At 35.5% G+C, this 22,216-nt stretch overlaps 1 protein-coding gene across 2 annotated transcripts in view; it reads right to left on the bottom strand.

The window, feature by feature from the left end:
• Positions 1–5,892: 5,892 nt before the first annotated feature.
• Positions 5,893–22,216, bottom strand: part of LOC150085482 (potassium voltage-gated channel protein Shaw-like) — a 124,614-nt gene continuing 108,290 nt past the window's right edge. For both annotated transcript variants that reach the window (XM_090373289.1, XM_090373290.1), the window contains exon 5: positions 5,893–6,282. In XM_090373289.1, coding sequence (XP_090229415.1) covers positions 5,930–6,282 — 353 coding nt within the window. In that variant the 3' untranslated portion in view covers positions 5,893–5,929. The remainder of the gene's footprint in view (positions 6,283–22,216) is intronic.

Genomic DNA, 22,216 nt, shown 5'->3' on the forward strand with positions numbered 1-22,216 from the left:
TTACGTACAAATTTTGGATAAAGGCACTAAGATTTTATATGGGCTATAATAACCATATTGTGGGTTACATGGGTCGTACAGCGGCAGGAATAACTCTTGAAACTATAGGGTTGGAAACAGTCAGATAAACAGAAGTACTATCATGGTATCGGTGGGTTGGATTGTTTTTAATTTTAATTGTTTGTAAGTACAAAAACGCAATTAAAACTGTCAGGCGCTAGTATATAATATTTCAATTGTAAACATGTTCTATAGGGACCAGGAAGGAAAAAAAATTACATCTCCTTCTGAAACTGACTAATTTGGCCACTGTTAGATTAGAAGTTGGTGCTGTCATTGGCACATCAGGTTGCATCACATTTATTGTGTTTAAGTGGTCCCAGCCAACCTTTGCCATCCACGCCATTTATCGTACACAGGAATAAATCTTTTATGACAACGGAATCGGACCCAGTTCTTTCAACTCGGGAAGCAAGTGACGAAACTACTATTCCACCAGGTCCATCACTGCCGGGGGGAGGGACGGAGAATATAGAGCCTGATAACTGGTTCAGTATAATTGTTAAAGACAATTTCGATATAGTGGTTCGGGTCCAGAATTTCTAATTCTACCTTTGCTACTGTATCATTAGTATATAATACCATCTAACGAAAGCTATGTAGCGAGCATTCTTCTTAGCGAATGGAGGAAATTGTGACGCCTGGATAGATATCGACCGATGTTTCTTCTAAATAGGATGAGAAAAGAGCTGCAAAAAAGTTTATGACAGTTGGATAGCTGCACATAACACTTTCCCATTCAGTTAAGATTACTTTCATGGGATCAGGTGACTTGCTGGTAAAATACGATCTCCTCAGCCATAATTTTTGCGCAAAATTATTAATTAATAAGAACCCTTCATTAAATTTAATATGACGTTTATCTCTGAAATAAATCCCTACCTAGTGAATGAGAAATGCTGCAGCACAGCATGGGATAGATCTAATTGGCCAGAATAATATAATAAAATTTGCTATGATCTCCTGCGTCCAGAACTGCTTCGCTCAACTACTAAAAGTTCGTATTTTTCACATCTCTGGACGGAATATAGGCGAAGACGCTCACAGCTTATTACGCACCGTCTGAGAGACAGGCATCCTTTCCGATGCCTGTACTCCCTAAGAGCGGGACTACTGTAGCAGCTGTAATTTTGCCATACGCTTGGAAACGCCTGGATTCGAATTCCCTGGATGATATGAAGAACCTATTGAGATTACTATGATTCCCAAACGATATCACCACACGGGAAAGTATTAATAACTAATAGAATTACAGAATGTGTACTAAGTTACATAAGAGAACTATTAATTAACACTGACGTTTCAAATATTGTACACTTTCTTTCTCACAGCGACTGAAGCAGAAGACACCAATGTTAATTAAAATGGTTCTCTCACATAGCGTATACTTTCACGGTCTTTTAGCTATTATTGAGGCTTTTTCAAATATTAATTAGGATGGTCTCAGGCAGAGGTGTAAGACTTCCGCAGTTGTTTCATTTGCAAACAGAGAAACTTGCTTTAGAACACAGTTTACAGACACTTCCCGACTTGAAGTGCTATAACGGTGACGAAGACAAGACTAACACTCGAAAGTCTGTTTGTTTTTCTCTGTTATTTCTTTTACTAAGGAATGATGAAAACAATGGTTTTTACACACTTTACTTCGTGATATTGGATTCGATTACCATAACTAACTGAACATTCGCATTGTTCAGTTTCTAAGGTTTCACTTGAAACGACTCATTCCACAAAATAGACAATGTTCAATTTAAATTCAAATTACTATTTTAACGGTACCCGAAATTGTCTTTCATCACCGCACAACCTATTAGCTCGGTACAGGAGTGTGTGTGGGTTCACGGGCCAACTTGCATTTTGAGGGCTGAAAAACCCGAAATAACTTAGTGGAAAACTCTACAATCCTCCGCGTGAGAAAGGCAGACTACAGCCCCGATTGAAGGAGACAGAAAAGTTTCTCCATTGGTCGAAGGAATCGAACGAGTAGCAGACAGCGATATATCATGTCGAAGTGATTCGTCATGGAGGACACACTAAATGACCAAATTCAAATTATTTTAACTGTTGGAGTATGAACAACATTTTACTGTATATTTATTGACGGAATAAAGTCTACAATATATGTGAACACTTAGATAAATTATTTGTAAAGCTTTTATCAGTTGATGGATGAAATGTGTCAATATGCTCAAGATTTTGTACAATTTTAACCAACAGAATGCAGTTTCACATGGATAATTTGTCTGAAATCGAGTTGTAAAATATGTAAAGGAACCTTGAGTCAACTTACAAAGTACAAACTTTCTGCTAAAAAAAAAATCCTTTAGAATTGTTTAGCGTATGGTGTGTTGTATAATATAAACATGATTATGTGAAGTTTCATTATTGAGACTGAGAGTTGCGGCTGATATTTTTATTCAATAATTAATTTTAGACTGAACTACCGATTGCAAAAAAATAGGAATATCGAATAGGAATGCAGTGGGAGACTCGATTCGATGCCTATATTAATAGGTAAGTCCAAAATATTTATGTGGTTAAGTAGTTTTAATTAACAGTGGGGAGAAAAAATGTGCTCTAGAACTGTTCATCATATGTATCTTATGCGTTATCCCACGAACACTTTGTCATCAGCAAAATAACAATTTCTCCAGTCATTAACGGGAATCTAACCAAAATCTCTCCAAACGAGTGGCTGACGGCCATGTGTCGAGCCGACTAAGCTACACGGCATCATCAGGCCAGGAAAAAAAAAGACATTACGAAACCACTGGTAAGAAAACTACTTTGGTGGTAAACAAAAGTTTCATAGAAATGTGGCTACTGGTTCGTCTTTATTAGATGATTTAAAATACAAACAAATCAGAGTAGACATTAAGAATTCCATTCGTTTGACATTGACAAATCACGTTTCTGTTAAGTGTATTCGATCCATAAATTGTGAAGAATTTCATATTCTAACCTACTCCATTTTAATTATTTATGTATTTATTGTTGCAAAGATTAAAAAATATTGAGGAAGAAACCGTCAACTACTCTTCAAAGAGATCAATGCATTCTTATTTGCAGCAGTTTGCCAGCCAAGAAGTGAGCAGCTCATGTATGGTCTGATGATAGGGTCCTGAAATGCCACCTTTATATCAAAATTAGGGTAATTAGGTCACACGCACTTATAAACTAAATTTGTATTCGATTTTTAATCATTAAAAGATGAGTGCTTTTATCATCTGAAAAGTGAGAAGACAGAGGTACTTCATTTGTGAATAGAGGACAATATATTTCTTTAGAGAAGCGCCCTTTATTCATATTGCCGACCCGGATATGCAACTGATGTGAATATGGGAGATCACCTGCTTTACCAGTAAAAATTCTGGTTTCAATTAAGCAAACTTCGAATTACTGAACAGTGATGGAACTCCCATTTTAATTAGTATTATCATTTATGAGAGGGCGGAAATCTACCAATGCTGAATTCTTAAATCAGTTTATAGTGATTACGAATACCTGAAAGCAGCTAACGTATAAGCTCCAGGGCATGAATAGTAGTCCATTCCCGACAGAGGAGTTGAACTGCCCTCTCAGCGCCTATTACGATGGTTCTCTAAAGCTTTATCAAGGATGACATGCATTCATATGTCTGGTCAGCTTCATGTCTTATCCGTTACATAGGACGACGCTGAAACCTTAAAAGGCTCTGTGTGCTGCTTGTGATGTGTAGACAGAGTGTTATTAGAAAGTGGCATTTTATCCAAGAATGAAAATGCTTTTCTCTCATCAGTACGCTAACTAGTGGATTAAATATGTAGAAAAAAGTTTAGTAGTATTTCTGTTATGAGGTTGCTACAGCCATATAAAATACAGGGTAGGCATACTGGCCAAGGTTATTTACTAACTCCAAGAAAAACCCAAAGCGTCAGATTGAGAATTGGTCCACGTTTATGAAGTCACACGACTTCGGTGATATGTTTAAGGCAAGTTCCAAGTAAGAGATCGGTCAGATTTTCAAGTCTTCGATATCAGCTTGAAAAATTAATCAGATTTTTATTCTCCCCCTTCCATCCCGTCACCTAATTTACTTATTTGAGCTGGAATGAAAGAAAAGAACGTCGCTACCTCGCTCGTTTTTGGAACTGGTTCCAACGTTGTGGACTTTGCCATTTAACAAAATCGATAAAGAATTAATCTTAATTAAAGAGAGTTACGATAAATTTAGCAGAATATAATACATTGTATGGCTCAACGATATTTCCTATAGATTTTAACATTTTTGGTTTCAAGTATATTTCACCAATTCGTTTAACCATAATTTAAGGATATCAACATTTCCGCTGTTTATCGTTTTGGATAAAATTATTTGAAAAACTGGGCTGAGATTAATGCGATTCTGGTTACTAGCCACAACTTTGGCTAGAATGAGGCAAAATATCTATTAAAAAATGGTTTTTTTCTTCTTGAATATGGAATGTATGGTAATATACGTTAGTCTGTAGACGATCTGTAAAATCCCATATCCAAATGGTTTAATTCTTAAATATTTTATTGCTATTAACAAAATTTGAACTCTGTGAATAATAACATAACTGCCCTCGCTCAGTGGTTTGGTGGGCCAGTGCAGTAGTCCTTCGAAGGCATCTTCAATGTGAACAATTAATTAATATAACCAATGATAAAAAAAATTCCCCTCAGGCACATCTCATAGAAATCATCCCCTTTAAAACACAGGTATTATTAAATTTTTCCACAATGAAATGCCAGAGTGAATTTTCAATTATTGATAAGACATCTGCTGTATACGTATAAAATATTATTCTACTATTTATAAACTTATCCAACTATTTTTCTATTACTTCGGTTGATATTATAACACCACCCGAAGGGATTTAATGCGGAAAAATATAAGCATTTAGAAACAGGAATATTACTGGAGACTCGCTGCTATGAGCTCAAATGTTTTCAAAAGGCTTCTAATTCTAATAATTTTAAATTAAAAAATATGCCATCTAGTCTCGAGAGGTAAATTGTACTTAGGAATGCCCGATAACTTTCGCAGATATTTTAAAATATATACCCACTCAGGAATTTTTAATATAAATAGCGTTTAATGGAATAAGCGTAATTAAAAATAAACTTGACGAGAATGGAATTCGTCACAAGGGGGACTGTGAAACTTAATTATGTGCACTCTTCTGTAAGCAACTATCTAGTTTGAAACTATCAGGCACTATGTTGAGAACTCCTCGAACAATCTCATTTTTTCTTAACTATTTAAAGTTTTTTCTGGATTCTAATCTTTCTAAGCTACGGGAATAAATCTGCTATTGTAAAAATAAGAAGAGCACGCCGCCATTGTTATTATGTCCCTACAGTTGCTAGTCAGAACTAAAAGTCAAAATGCGTATGGGAAGAGTTACTCATTTCATCATTCGAGTAGAAACAGTATATGGCTTTTGGTCCCCAAACTGTGAATATTCAGCTGTTTGTATTTATCCAACTAGATCCGAATGCTGATTTATTCGCTATGTTAAAATAACTTCGACAGTGTTCACTACGTTTTGAGACTTCTTCAGCAACTACTTAAGGCAGGATTGTTTTAGAAAGAAAGATATAATCACCTATAGTGCTCTAGAGTGCAAGGCTCTGTCGACAGGGCACTAAGAGTGCATCACAGTACTGTGTCCGAGATATGGCTATAGGTTTTGGTTGATATTGTGTATGTACAAGACTTACCATCTCTCTTTTACCACGTGTTCATCTGTTTCACGTTTATGCTTCCTTTCCGTTTCTACTCGTTTCAGATGATGTTAAAATGTCTCAACCGGAAGATGAACAACTATGAATCCTCAGTCTACGAACAAAGGGAAGGACACAACTATAACGATGTCAAGCCGCCGTCAACGAAATTTGCTACGTAGCTGGTGCTGACAAGGCCGAGTGATTTCCGGGAAGTTGGCTTTGACTGGATTTCCGATGTTGGCGAGAACCGCGACCTTTCTACAAATGGTGGCGCAAGGCACGGCGCTTCCGATGTCGACTGGTATTCGGAAGGAGGTTGTGGGATAAAGAAATGAGGTATAATTGGCGCGGATGTCGGCTGCATTGGTCCCGCGCAGAAAGGTGCTGACATCGATGATAATGAGGTGTTGAGTTCCGAAAGAAGGGGGTTGGAGGAAGCAGAGCTGGTCGGAGTCACCGGTGGTATAGCGTTCATTCCATTCAAGTTACCTGGAAACAGAAAAGCGGAGGAAGTTGTTTTTAGTTAAAATTTAGTTATTATCATAGTGCAATAATTACTTATTCCAGAAATCAATTATTTATAAAGTTTTGAATTACCTGAAGTGATATGATCTCCTGAGAATTTAGCAGGAAAAAAAAAACTTTTTCTTAAGCAAATATTGTATTTCTTAGTACATTGTAAAAACAGTAGCGCCAATTGGTTTTCTTCTTTTACGTAATCTTACCTTTTACGGATATGGAGCTTCTTAGATGTCTTTTATTTTAAATTGCAGGTGTCTCAATTTGGCAAATCTCACACTGAAAACTTTATGAGTGCTGTTTATCATACACTGAACAGATGAATGTTATCCTAGCTCAATGATATTGTAGTACCGTTGAAACAGTTAAAAATGATGATAACTTTACTTTACCTTACTTCGAATAAGGAACACACATTTATTTAGCGAAATGTCTTTATTAATAACACAGTCAGGGACAACTGGTGCTGAATGCTCTCCATAAGATGCCTTATCAAAGAATCTGTGTTTTTTTCTTTTTGTTAACTTCATTATAATATGACGCAGGAAGCCTTGATATTTTCAATATAACTGCCTATTCTGGCCAGCAATTTTTTTTTTTATTAAAGAATCCTTGCTTAAATTCAACTTAGTCATCAAATAACATCTGTTCGCTGCAGATTTAATCATCATTCTGCTGTGTATGATATTGATGAACATCTGTCCACCCTCCGAAGTAGTTAAAGTTGTTATTGTTGTTATTTGAAAGCTATTGGCGCAAGAGCAGCTTAGACTATAATGCGCCTAGCGTAGTAGGCAGAAGTGGTTAAAGTGAACACCTGCTTTCATCTAACGTGGATGGCGTTTCTGAGATGTTTCACTGGCATCTGCAATTAATCCAGAATATATTTCGAATTATTTTGTGAGTCAACACAGTGTAGGATGCTTCTTTTAGATCTTTCTCCTCCATTCGGAAGGGTCAGTGTGGTGTGTAAAATATCATTCAATATGTATTTGGACACCTCGCCCCTGGGAAGTTATAATTAATTATAGAAATCACATGACAGACAGATGGTCGTACTAGTTAAAAGCAGAATATGAAGAGCACGCCTATTCAATGACTGATAAATGGCACAGAATATAAAGAGAAAAGACCAAAATCTCTTCACAAGAGGTATAATAGTAGGTTATGATACAGCACGCATATCCGTTCGCCAAATAGCAGAAAGACAGGGTCATCTAACATAAACCCGTTGGAAACATCTTAACCAATGGAAGCCAGTAAGTAACGCGAGATAATCACCATTAACCCCAGAGTACGTTGAGTTGAAACGGATAATGAGAAGAAACCGCAAAAGCACTCTTAATGAGCTAACTCGAGAGACAATTCACGGAACTTGGATAAGAGCAGGACCAACAACCATCAGAAAAATACTTTATAAAGTGGGTTACCATGGTTGCTCAACTGCTCGTAAACCGAAGAAAACCAAAAGCATAAAGGTAAGCCAGGAACATAAAATGTTTTTAGTTGGGGATAAATAGACGTAACTAGTGGGAAAGGCTAGAAAATTGTAAAAATGATATTTTTAATAAATAAATAAAGCAAATATAAGGGAATACTTATAACCTAAACGGGAAGGCAACGTTTAATTCTGAAAATTTAAAAATGTGAAAGCCCTATAGAAATACTATTCTACGAAAAGTCATGCGGCGCCCTTCCATTTGCAGGAAATCGTGCGACTACAAAATAAAAAATATTTTGGCCTATAAAGGCGATCAGTGCTTAGCCCAGAATTCATTTCAAATGTATAGCCCGAAAAATGAGCACACGGAAACGCCTAACAGTTTCAGAGAGGAATGATAGTTGGATGTCACGTGCGATTGCAACGACAGCGAGCGCATCAGGAACAATTAAACATTCAGTACAATTTGCGATGTGTTGAAGAAGTGAAAATCCACGGGTAACACCGAGTCTGAAAACCACCAGGCAGAAGAAAAATGCTGAATGATAGGAGCCAATGCTCATCTCACCATCCGACCCTAGAAAATCCAATTTGAAACTGCGAGCGGCCACACCCGCAAACCTGTTTCACCAACGTAGATAGCTGCATGGCATTAATTTTTACGGAATAGCTGGACTCAAAAGCCATTAACAACGACAAAAAAAAATGCACATCGTCAAATGGCATAACCAAGGCACGCCTAATCTGGTCTCGGAATCAAATGAAGTTGGTTTTGTGGAGCGATAAGTCATGCTATACACGATTCCGGTCTGACATACGTATTGGATATATATATGATGTCTGGAAGATACTATCTGAAGGTTGTCCCAACTGTGAACCAAAGAGGAGGAACTGTCATAATATGTGAGTGTTTCTCGCGGTATGGACCAGGTCCACTAGTTGCAGTGCATGCGATAATGAATATTGCGTCCTACTGTTCTTTACCATTCAGTTCGACAACGCTCCATGTCGTAAGTTGAGATTGTAAATGCTTGGTTTCAAGAGATAATAGCGGAACATTTCAGTGACCAGCACTGACCTCAAACCAAATGAACATTTTAGGGATGGACTATAATGCAGAATAAGAGCAAGATGGCTCTTTTCGTTAGCGGAGCTCTCAAATGCTTTAAAGAAGGAATGGAGTACAATACCACAAATTTTATATCAGAGATTTGTAGTCTCTCGCAAGACTACTAATTCTTGTTATAACTTTTTTTTAAATTTAAAGGTACTAATTTTATCTGTTGAAAAAACATGAATTATAATACGAATGAATATAATAATATAATAACAGTTGCTAGGTTATTTCTTTCCAGGCAGTGAGGCTTCTTCAGCTCAACATTCTTTGTCGTGCATTTCTAGCAGTAGACTGTTGGCATCTGCCAATTAGTTAGAGCATACAGCTTTATGAGATCAATTCAAAAAGCAATTATAAACATTATGAAACGGTCCTTGCACTCTCTGGCTTTTCACATTTTAAGGAACCTGAATAGTAAGTGAAATTGAGAATGGAATTCAAATATATTTGACTGTTTAAAAAACAAACAAGGATATACGTAAGGTCGTAGACTTTATTTTATGATAAAATGGCAGAGCAAACAATTTGTTTCTAATAACGAACTTACCTCTTAGACAATAAATAGGTAGGAAATGATCGAGCTTTAGAAGTCTGGAAATAAAGCAGTAGGGTTAAAATCAGTACAAGATTTTAAAGATTAAAAAAAATCACCATTTAACCTAGGGTGGTGTAATGTCCCAGCCCTACGCTGCATTTTATAAGTAAATATGGTAGTTTTCTTTCTATATAGCAGGAAATGCGTATTAATTAATTTCCACTGTGCATTATAGAACATTTAATTTAATGTGCATAAAAATGATCAGTAATTCCAATACGAAATGGAGCTGGCTTTCAGTCAAGAAATTGTTACTCCAGAATTTTATATATGCTAAGCGAAAACAAGTTAGTACGTTTTTGGGCAGAAACTGATGCATTATCATTTATCTGGAGGAATTAACCTATTTACAAAAAAAAAAAAAAGAAAGTGAGTATGCGCTAGGAAATTCTATTTATTTGAAAGTGGTGCAATGCGCAAGCAACCTATTGTGAAAGACTCCGGTATGAGAAGAAAGACCACGTGTAAGCTCGTGTAGTCTTTTGTTCAGTCTGTTTGAAGCCAGATCATGACTGAAAGGAGAATATTGTCCTAATATTTTCAACTGGGCAAAACACAGTCTCTTCAACTAGCAAAGCGAAGCTGAAGAGAAAAGGTTGCTGTAAGGGCAGATATATGAATGCTGCCAGCTACTCAAATGTTTAAAAAAATGCAATTCCAGCACTATTCGCCTTCATTGATCACAAAAAAAAAAAAAGTTAGGGAACAATTAAGCAATCAGTTAAGGAAACAAATTGTGACCATAACGTATAGAAAACTCTGATAATACGGGCCCTTATCTAAGAATAATAAAATCTTTGTATATTTTCAAAATTCTCTAATTAGCAAATAAATCAGCTGGTGTGCAATACTTTGCATTACGCCGCATGATATGTATAGGGTAGTAATGATTAAATGCCGCCAATCTGGCCACCTGTAGGTGGCAAACCACGAAACATTCAAAGATTAAATTTGGAATAGACAGCGTCTACACCATGCGGAAACAAAAGGCATAAACATTAATTCAAACAAGTAATGCCAGTTGCGTTTTGCGCTGCATGCTGGCACACAGTCGACGCAGCACAATTTATTTGATCAACTTACAACGCAGTATGGAGAGGCTACAAGATGTGAAGATGTCACACCGCTTCTCGGTATGATTGCTATTTGTATGAAAAATGTGCTAGAAGCGCAGTAATAAGAAATGTTAGCAAAATGGCTTAAGATGCCTTCAGATCCGCTGAAGACTGGATTTTGTCTTCATGAACTCTGTCTTTGAGATATTCCGCTAGCCAGAAATCACGAAGATTGAGGTCCAGCTTGATGCAACATATAATTCGAGCATATATAAGTAATTTTCGGAGTAAATAGCGTTTTCGTGAAAGAAAAATAGCCAATTCACCTGGCCGAAGGTGAGTGTATACCACACGTTTACCTTGGGACTATCATATCATGCTCATGTTTACGAACTGGCTGGGGATTTTCGAATCCCCATAAGCGACAATTGTCTGTTAATTTTACCGGTGGAATGTCCATTCATCACTGAAAATTACATTTTCCAGAAAGTGCACATCTTCGTTTATACGGCTGAGAATGTGAACAGTAGATTCCCCGTGGTGGTTTGTCGTAAGACTTAATTTCTGGACGATTTACACGTTGTAAGCATAAAATTTTAATCTCTTGCGAAGCACCCTGCAATATTGCCCGCGGTATTTGCAGCTGCAGACTTGCCCTTAGGATAGATTTTGTATGACTTCGGATTAACACTTCCTGAATTTCCAAAACTTTATCTGCAGAAACATTAGGCCTGCCAGCTCCTTTCTAGTGCAGCACACTGCTGTTTTTTTTTTTTTTTTTTTTTTGAAAATCGTTTCAACCATCGCCTCGGTGATTATTCTTTAGGCGGATCCTTCTGGAATTCCCGTTGGAAACGTCTCGTTACAGTCATTGTAGATTTGTCATCCCTCAGCCACAATACGTGCATTGCTTTCTCCTGCACTGTTGCCATTTTAATGCTGTTCTGTCGCAATTCCTGCTGGGATCAAGGCTGCCAACCGCATGAAAAAAAAAAAAAAAAAAAAACTCGTTGAGTTTCTTTGATAACTGCAGCAAACCATTTTAAGATACTTATTACACTAAATTTTTAATCGAGCTTCATAATCAAGTGAATAATGTATAGACACCCTGTATTTTAAAGGCCATGAGTTTGTTTATAAATTCAGCATCACTATTTGTTTGTATTTCCAGGAATTCATTCTGTAAATATAATTTTAAAAGCTTTTGACATTGCTTCATGTGTTTACTTCTTAATCGGTATAGACCAAGCATACTATGAAAAAAAAAAAAAAAAAATAGCTGACTATTAACATGGATAATAGTCAGCTATACTAAATACATGATAAATATACAATATTATAATACTTATAATCTTGCGTATCAACTAAGTCTGTTTAAATCTGTCATCTATATAATTCTCAAACTCCTTTTAAATTGGTTTGTGTTTTGTATATTCATATTGCTTTAATATGTTTAATTTATTTTAGAGGTAGTAATTTTTTTTTGTAATTCTAAAATATGAAAATAATCCGTTGCAGGGGATCATAGCACAGATTCTTTACGTCATCATTTTCAAAATTAGAAACTTAGAAAACAATTTTATCTGTTTTACACAGATACTACAAGTACCATTCATTCTGTTTATTCAGCGTTATTGGCTTATGTTTTACACTTTAAGCGATAAATATCCATTATTTATTTCAGATTAAATTTTCTTAGCTATACCTATTTGTTCTATAAGTATTGCAATCTCGGGTTTTTTTATATGCATCATCAACATTGTTATTTTTTTGTTTTACAGAAAATATCCATTGTATTTATTACAGCTCCGAATCCACATCTTTTCGTATCATTAATTATAAGTTTAGTCATCCATCTACCTACAAGCTCTTTAAAGGCAGGATTTGATATAGCTTCTAAATCATATAATAATTCTTGATTTGCTTATATAATTTTGAAATACAGCTCAACAACATGCATTTTCTCTTGCAATCGTTTGCATCACCACCAATTAATTTCTCATTAAAATCACTAGATATTTGCGTAAAAGAATATCAAAATAAAAGCAAATCATCATAGGGTGATTTGCTTTTACTTCTCAGTCTAATGTACTTCATAATAATAACCGCATAAATCTGATTCTATTTTTCGTAAATAACCATTTTTATTGGAAATTCGTATATATATTTTTTTTTACTGGTGGAAAACAAATGAATCAAAATGCTCTTATTTTGGTTCTTTATCATATATTCAGTGAGTACCGGGTCCTGTAAGCGAATTTAAATTGATAATTACCTTTTCAATTTATTTAGGTTTAAATTAATACGTTTTACATTTTTCATATATTTATCTATGTCAAAAGTATTTTACATTTTGACCACATATGATTGAGGTTATTCTCCGATGAGCATTCCTTTACCCCGTAGCTCACCTAGAATTTTTGTAAGCTCAAAACTTCCTAAAGCACCATTAGTAAATGGTAATAAAAATTTAAACACACCGCCAGTTTATTTTGTTTAATCTGAGATCTGCATATACAGTACTAGTAATGTTACATTCTTTAGGAGACTTTTAACAGGAGCAATTTCGATCTTTGTTAATCCTAAATTATTATTATTAGGAGTTTGTTTTATCTGTTTTCAATAGTTATTTTCAAATGAACTTTTAATCGTTTCCTTTTGACCATCACATGAATAGACTTTATAAGGTTGATATGCTGTCTTTTAAGATAAATTTCTTAGATATATATATAATATTTTATCTTTACTTTAAATAAATACATTATTATTCGACCAGATATCGAGAACTTTCACACTTCGATTTATTAACTATACTATTATTTACAACTATCTTTGTTATGGTACCATTTATAATTTCATTTAATTAAATCCCTTAGCTTTTAAATAACCTCTATCAAGTCCTTTTTCGGGATCTAGTATACGAACTTCAATTTATTCAACAGCTTTAAGTCTACTTGTACGTATAGTTTCCAAGTTTTCTGTAACTGGTTTCTGAAACTTCACAAGCTCCTCTACTAAAATTTCTTATTCTAAAAGTTCATTTTTTTTTCTTATATGTTTTTAAATACGTCGTTTGTCTGCAGTGAACTTCAAAAGACTAGATATCTCATCATGATTAAATCATTTATAAAATTATAAAAATGCACCCATTCAAAGTAAATCATTAATAAAAATGAAAAATGCACCGATTCAAAGTTATGAGATGCATGAAAAAGGAATATATAAATAAAAAGGCGCCTCCGTAGCCAGGTGGGCAGGAGCGGCAGTGCGTATCACACGCTTCTTGATTAGACCGGGGTTCGAGCCCGTGACCACCAAATACGGAGGATGCGGAAAGGTCAGTGAATGACTGCCGCATATCCCCGGAACAATATGACCTTAGTTGCTAATGCTCCTAAAAACCAAACAACACATAAATGAAAATGAATTATTATTAAAATGACCACTTCATTTTATCAAATGATATGGCCATTTGTTCACTAATTGATTTGGAAAAGACTAATTTACTAATGAATTGCATAATTTATTCTTGATTATCTTAAACTTTATATTTATGCAAAACGACATGAAGGAATCGAAAAAATATAAAGCAGGTTGGCTCACTTGCAGTTAAACAAAATCTTAGTTTTTGACGATTATGTATAGGAATAAAACGCAGGATAAAACAACCGAGTTATTCATTACAGGCAGAAAGAAACATTTATTCTATTATTTAACACAGCGCTATCATAAAATACCTGAAAATGAGACATTTGTGTGAGTACGCATTTTTCTTATTAAAAAGGAACTAACTTCAGCTAATTCATCTTTTGACGATATTTAATATTTACTTATAATATGAATATATAATTCATCAAAATTTAAGGATAAAGGCATTGAGCTTTTGAAAGTGAGTTACCTATTACATAAGTAATTTATTTTTAAATTCACTACAGAACATTTGGTATTCTTATATAAATTCCAATTCAAGTTATTTGAATGTTCTCTTATAAAATTTTCAGATAATTTGGCGTTTTATCAATTAAAGACAAATCAATCCTTCCTTGAAGTTCCCCAAATCTTTCCGAAAGTTTTTGTTCTTTTGAAATAATATCCATTTAAGTGTCGTTTAAATTCTCTAGCTAACTGTCCAGATAAAGCAGCAACACTAGACAATTAACGCTACCTCGATATATTTGGTCCAGAAACGTAATCCTTGGGTATCGTCATTTGATATGTATAGTATATTACTTTTTCACTTTTTATCTAGCAAATGAAACTTTCCTTCTTTCTCAGATAAAATTTAACTTATAGGAGTTTGATCATACAAGTAGAAATAATACTTGTACATTGCATAATTTTCATTGTATTTTTTTTTTTAATTTCTAACGAAATAGAAAACATTCCTCCTTATTTTTATTTTTCAATTAGCATATCTATAGCTTTAACTACTATTTCAAGAATTTTTTACCAACCATTTTTAATTAATTATTTTATAGTATAAAATATAATACCACCTCCGTAATATGTATGTAGATACACTTTGTAATTCGGTGTTTTTTTTTGTTGAATATCGTTTATGTAAACCAAATTTATTTATGACTTTCTATCTCTAAAGAAATCAACAGGTCAACATGCGTTTTACGTATCTCAAAATATGTTTTTTATTTAATTGATAACCCTTTCCTTAAACGTTGTTTTGTTGTCAGTTAAAATACTGTTGTATTAGGTCTTTCTATTACAGGTGGCAGTCTTTTTGTTTAAAATTATGTATTATATCTTACTTCCATTATCGCTTGAACAATTTTCTACTGAACAATGTGCTAAAATTTTATCAACTGCAGAAGAAATATCTGGCATACAGATAACTTCGTTTATTCTATATATGTACTCTTTGTTGAAATCTTAACACAATATATAAATTCCCTTCAAAAAAGCCATTTCTAATTTTACAAATTTTTCTGTTGATAAATTACTATAAAATATAATAGTTTCTGTTTAAACCAAGATAAAGTTTCATAATAACTGAATATTCCTATATCACGTATGCCATTTTGAAACGTTATTTTCCATACATTATCATGAAAAGATGATACTGTGCTACTTTGTAATTCTAAGGATCATCTTAAAGAAACTCTGAGGAGAGTATGTGAAGCAAATAAGAAAAAAAAGGATCGTTTCTGAATGTGTGTAAAACTAAAATTATGGTGATTATCTCGGTTCCAGTAAAGTGAAGGTTAATTGGCAAGATATCGAAGAAGTTGATGAATTTGATTATTTAGGATCAAGAATAAATAAAAACACTGATGCTCAAACGATGTAAAGACACGACAGGCAATTGCTAAAACGTTGGTCGCTGATCTGATAAAATTATGGAGAGATGATCTGCCCCTAAAGACAAAACTGAGAATCATTGATTCGTTAATTTTTCCAGTTGCCACTTATGGATGTGAAGGATGGAATCTGAAAAGAGTTGACAGGAAGAAAATTAAGGCATTTGAAATGTGGTGTTACAGAACAATACTGCGTATTTCATACTTGGATCGAAGAACGGATGAGTGGGTATTGAATTAAATTGGCAGGCCTAAAATTCTTCTTCATAGCATGAACAAAAGAAAACTCAAGTTTTTTGGTCATATAGTAAGAAGGGAAAACTTTCTGTTGAAGAATATAATGGAAGGAAAAACCGAGAGGAAGACCTACAACTAGGTGGAATGATGGGATCAGTGAACTTTTGAGCATGACACTTTGCGATGCTGTCGTATAGCACACAATCGATGCAATTGGATGAATTTGTTAGTGGCCACAACAGCACCTCAGGGAGCTTCGTGACTGGAAGAAGATCATCAAAATATTTAATATTATTATCGTATACTGATCACTTATCTAAAGCCATGAGAACAATGTACTAAGTTTTCTTAAGACTATTTCAAAATTATGGTCAAACAAAAGAAGATTCGAAAAATCTCAATTTCCCTGGTGCTTCTCTTAAAATTTCAGAACTAATTAATTTCACCCATTCATTTTATTTTTTATTCTTAGTGGCTTTTATATATAAAAGATGGCACTATCTCGTCACAGCGCAGTCTGCAATGGCTATGACAGAATGCACCGAAATTAATTTATAAATATAAAAAACAGAAAATTAATGCAGATATAAAAAAAAAAACAAAACCGTTTTCTACTTGGTTATGACGGTAAGGAGAGATAACAAGATGCAGGTAGTTTTATCAGTTTAAGTAAACAGAGCAGTTGCTGAATACGTTATCAGCAAAGTCACAGTAGACGTGTATCCAAGAGAGTGAGAATATAAATGCTGTTATGGTCTGATCTTTTTACGTTTAAAAAGTACAATTACTAGCTAATTCTTTTAATTTGTAAGGAACGGGCAGTCAGTATTTTTAGACACTTTTATTACAAATTGATAATTTTTCCCTGTATTTTTTTCTAATCTCTAGATTATGCTTTATTTTCTATAATCACATGATATTTCATGTGTACGAATAGCATAAATCTTCTATTTATAGAAATTACTGCTTTAGCCGTTGTAGTGGTATAAGAATTTTTAGAATTTATGGGTTCAGAATCGTGAAAAGTTACGGTTTCAGTATAGTGAGACACCAGTGCACCCGCTTCAGTGTATAGGAACCGTGGGGCGAGGTGGGTAAAGGCCTAGGAGGGCTTTTTTTTTTACGAAATTAGGAAAACACAAAAGTACGACTAATACGTGGGACGGTTTTGAAAAAATGGCGAAGGAACTGGGGGTAATTGTACAAGGCAGATATGAAGTTTTCTGAGCAGTGCAGACGGTCTGCAAGAGTAGCTCATGGTGTCTTTCAATGAATTTTTCTAGCAGGGATCAGGAGGTGATTTTCCTCTTGTACAAGGAAATGGTCAGACTACACCTTGAGTACTGTATATAGAGTCTACAGGCCTCATTTTAGGAAGGAGGTAAAACTGCTTGAGCGAGTGCAGAGAAGGGCAACAAGATTAGTGAATGGAACAAAGGTTGCTCTTACGAAGAAAGGCTTAAGGTTTGCAAATTACAGTGTCTGGAGACTAGGCACCTGCGAGGCAATCTGACTGAGGTGTATAAAGCCTTGAATGGTTTCAGCATGCTCAATACTGATGGGATTCTTCCTCTTGCTCAGAATAATCGCCTGATGGGCATAAATTCAAATCGAGGAAAGACAGTTGTAGGATAGATGTGCGGAAGTTTGCCTTTAGCTAGCGGGTGGTTGATTGCTGGAACAAACTTCCATCTGTCGTTGTGGAAGTTGATAGCTTAAATAGATTCAAGACAGAACTAGACAAACATTTGGAGCGAGTGGATGGGTGAAATTAGATTTTTTTTTTTTTTTTTGACTGATGCTATATAAGCTTGCTTTCTTGCATCATGTGCCTTTACTAATGCTAAACTAGAACATATGGCACCCGCACTCTGACGACCGCTAAACAGCTCTAGCCGACAGCGGGTAATACAATAATATAAAATATACTTTGTATTTATATATATATATATATAAAAGGCAGATTTTATGTTTTGATAATTTAAATTAGAATCTTTATTTTTTTGCTAAAATGTAAAAATTATGTGCATTTTAAAATGAAGGATTATGATTTAGTAAAATGGACATTTTTATGGAAATGTAGAGGTTTTTATGAGATATTTAATCTTGCATAAATTTTATGCAAGATTAAATTTGTCATAAAAATCTCCAGACACGATTTTTTCCCCAGTCATTCTTTTGGTTATTTGAGCTATTTACATTATCTCTACTACTCATTTGCTTAGCCTTCATAATTAGAATCCTTAATGTTAGGTTTTCAGATCGCTCACCATAAACCGTGTTGTTTTCCCAGTTTCTTTAAAGTATACATCCATAATGCCCGGAAGATTTCTCTGTGGTTTCCACAATGTTTCTTAAATATTTCACATTATTTTTTGCTTGTTTTGTGAAATATTGATCGTGCATTAACTACGAATTTAATTTTCTCCTTGAGAAACGCTGCAGTGTATAAATAATCGATTTTTCTCATTCTTCACCCTCATTTTAGATTCACCATTATATGATCTTAAGCAACACTTGAGGCATGATTAAATTCAACCACCACTTGACTTAGCATAGCTTTCGTATAAATTATTGGTGCTGATTATAAAAAAGTAGCGTTTTCTAGGAATACAAAGTCCCTTTAGCTTTTAAAAACTAAGAGAAATAAAAAAAAACATACCAGTGGCATGTTCTAAGTTGCTTATTAATTTTATCACCAGGAGTCACCGCTGAGGAGTCACTGTATCGTGTCTATAATTTGCGTGTTTATATGGTCGGTTTCTCTTTTCATTGAAAAAACCCGAGTTTACTGGAGACAAAGCCAAGCAACATTCGCCTGAGCCCGACTAATTGGCTACATAAAAAAACGCCCATAAAAGTCGTCTCACCGAGACTAGATTCAAACCCAGGCAGACATAAGCATTTAAAACTACTGCGCTCATATCGAGGACCCGTTTCCTTATACACCTCGTTTATGCACTTGACTTAAATATTGGAATTTTTGGCTTTGAGGCTTGACTAAGCATTGCTAACTTCTTTATAAATTAAATGAAGAACAGTCCGACCAATTTCATGCAACTGAGATAGCGCACTTATTTCCATTTACGAATAATCTAATTCCGCGCACAGTTTCTTCTGTGGAAAGTTATATTTATTTAGTTAGTCTGTTTTCTGTTAATTTCGTGTGTTCTCTGATCGATTTGTCAGCTCTACTGGACGAAATACCCCACTTACTGGGGGAAAACCTTCCTATCTACGCCTGAGACCGACTAACTCAGCCACGGAGTGAAAAAGGCCCATTAAAGGTCACTGATGAAAAAACGCCGTGAATTAGGGTTTAATTTGAAAGTGTCTGCAATTCTGCCCAGACACGATAGGAGGGAGTATATGATGAGAGCCTTGTCGATCAATTCGGCCCTGGAAAGATTGTGCAAGGCTCAAGGGATAGAATTTTTTTTCAGCCTGGACTGTACTTGTTAACAGGACAGACTGATTCTACAGGGATGGGATACACTTAAATAGAAAGAGTGCAAGAATATTTGCTGATGCTATCGAGGCAGTGTTAGGTGGGTCGGAAAACTAATAGCTTGGGAGGATACAAGGACTAATAGTTTAACAGTAGCTGTAGGAAGAGGTGAAGGTGATTCTTGCACAACTTCTATTAGAATAAGTAGCGACCTGGAGCGAGGGGTATATGGGGGTTTCAGGGACGGATGGCAGTCATCGTGAAACAGGTGGGTATATGGGATGTGTTAGAGTGGCTGGGAATAGGAATAGGTGCATGTATACCAATGCTAGAAGTATAGTAAATAAATATGATGAATTTGAAGTGTTGGTCAAGACATCAAAGGCGGATATTGTTGAGATAGCAGAGACATGGTGTCACACAGATATAAGGAATGCTGAACTGGAATTTGGGGAGTACAATGTGTACAGAAAGGATAGACAGGATAGGAAGGGAGGAGGTGTTATGCTATTAATAAAGAAAAACATAAAATCAAAAGAAGTGCATCCAGTTGATATAGATGAACAGTGCACGTTGAGTCAGTTTGGTGTGACATAAGCACTGCGAAAGCAAAAATTAGAGTAGGGGTGTGTTATAGGCCTAATGACTCGAATGAGTACAATGAACAATTGTACAGAGAAATAGAGTGGGCTAGTAAATCGGAATGTCTTATAATGGGGGATTTTAACTTCCCAGATATTGACTGGAACTTGTGGGTTGGGCACTCACACACTAGTCATACTTTTGTGGATTTATTGGATGATTGTTTTCTGCAGCAGCATGTTCGAGAGGCAACCAGAGAGGGTAATACTCTTGATCTGGTTATCAGCAGTGATCATTCATGTATTAGCAATTTGCAGATAAAAGAACCACTAGGTGGCAGTGATCACAGTGTACTGACGTGGGATTTACTTAAAGATTTAATTACCATCAGGGGTAAAGGAAAGGGTTTTTGCTTCCGTAAAGGCGAGTACAGTGGTCTCCGACAGTTTTTAAATTCTGTACAGTGGGATCAACTGACGATGTTACCAACAGTAAATTCTAAGTGGGAAGCATTCAAGGAATTAATCGTGGAAGCTACTAAAAGTTTCATACCTATTAAGAAATATTGTTCAAGGTTTAGGCCTAAATGGTTGTCAAATGAACTAATGAGACTCGTAAAGAGAAGAAAAATGCATGGGATGCATATAAATTATCAAGCGACTCAGAGGCCTATGGCAGATATAAGTTAATCTGTAATCAGGTCACAAAGGAGGTTCGGCAGGCGAAGGCAGATTACGAGAAATCCTTGGCAAAAGATGCTAAGAAAAACAGCAAGGATTTCTTTACTTATATAAACTCTAAAAGGAAAGGGATGAATCTGATTGGTCCACTTGACATCGATGGTTCGACTGTTGATGATCCTGCTCAGATAGCAAACAAACTGAATGAGTATTTTGCATCTACATTCACACATGAGGAGTTATTAAGGTTTGAAAATGGCAGAAGGTTATCAAATTGTAGCAGGGTGCTTAATGATCTTGTAATAACTGAGAGCAAAGTGGAAGAGAAATTGTTGAAGTTAAACGTAAGAAAAGCACTTGGGGTGGATGGGATCTATCCAGTTATATTAAAGGAGGCGGCAAAGCAACTAAGCAAACCCTTAGCCATAATTATGAGAGCATCCTTGGACTCAGGGGAGGTTCCCACGGACTGGAGATGTGCAAATGTATCCCCAATTCACAAAGGGGGATTGAAGGGTGACTCGAGTAATTACAGACCAGTTAGTTTAACTTCTGTTCCGGGTAAACTAATGGGGTCGCTCGTTAAAGATGCATTGCAGGATCATCTAGACAAGACTGCAGCAATAATTCAGACACAGCATGGGTTTGTTAAGGGAAAGTCTTGTCTGACAAATCTGATAGGATATTATGATGTGGTTACAAAGGAACTGGATGCAAAAAATAATTTTGATATCATATATTTGGATTTCAGGTAAGCTTTTGACACTGTTGCGCATGGAAGACTATTGTACAAATTGGAGCAGAATGGTATTAAGGGTAAGTTGCTACAATGGATAAAAGGATGGTTAAGTGGGAGAAGACAGAGGGTGGTAATCAATGGGTGCTGCTCTTCTTGGACTAATGTTATTAGTGGAGTCCCACAGGGTTCGGTGTTAGGTCCACTGTTGTTTTGTATATTTATCAATGATATTGATGAAGGTATATCAGACTTAATGTCGAAGTTTGGAGATGATACAAAGGTTGGCAGGGTTGTTAATGACAGTAATGGCAGTGTGCTACTGCAACAGGATCTAGATAATTTGGGCAGATGGGCTAAGAAGTGGCAACTGAAGTTTAACCTTGACAAATGCAAAGTACTGCATATGGGTAGAAGTAACCCCAGAGAAACGTACCAACTGTGTGGTACTACACTTAAGGTGGTAGAAAATGAAAAAGACCTGGGAGTAATTGTGCAGTCAGATATGAAGTTCTCTGAGCAATGTAGACAGGCTGCCAGGGCAGGTCATGGGGTTTTGTCAATGATATATAGGAATTTTGCTAGCAGGGAAAAGGAGGTGATTATCCCTCTGTATAAGGCAATGGTCAGGCCACGCCTTGAGTACTGCGTACAGGTCTGGAGGCCTCATTTTAGGAAGGCTGTAGATTTACTTGAGCGTG

This window comes from Mastigoproctus giganteus, chromosome 5 (assembly GCF_048544385.1).
Source record: "Mastigoproctus giganteus isolate SK-2022 chromosome 5, ASM4854438v1, whole genome shotgun sequence".
In the NCBI taxonomy this organism is placed as follows: Eukaryota; Metazoa; Arthropoda; class Arachnida; order Uropygi; family Thelyphonidae; genus Mastigoproctus; species Mastigoproctus giganteus.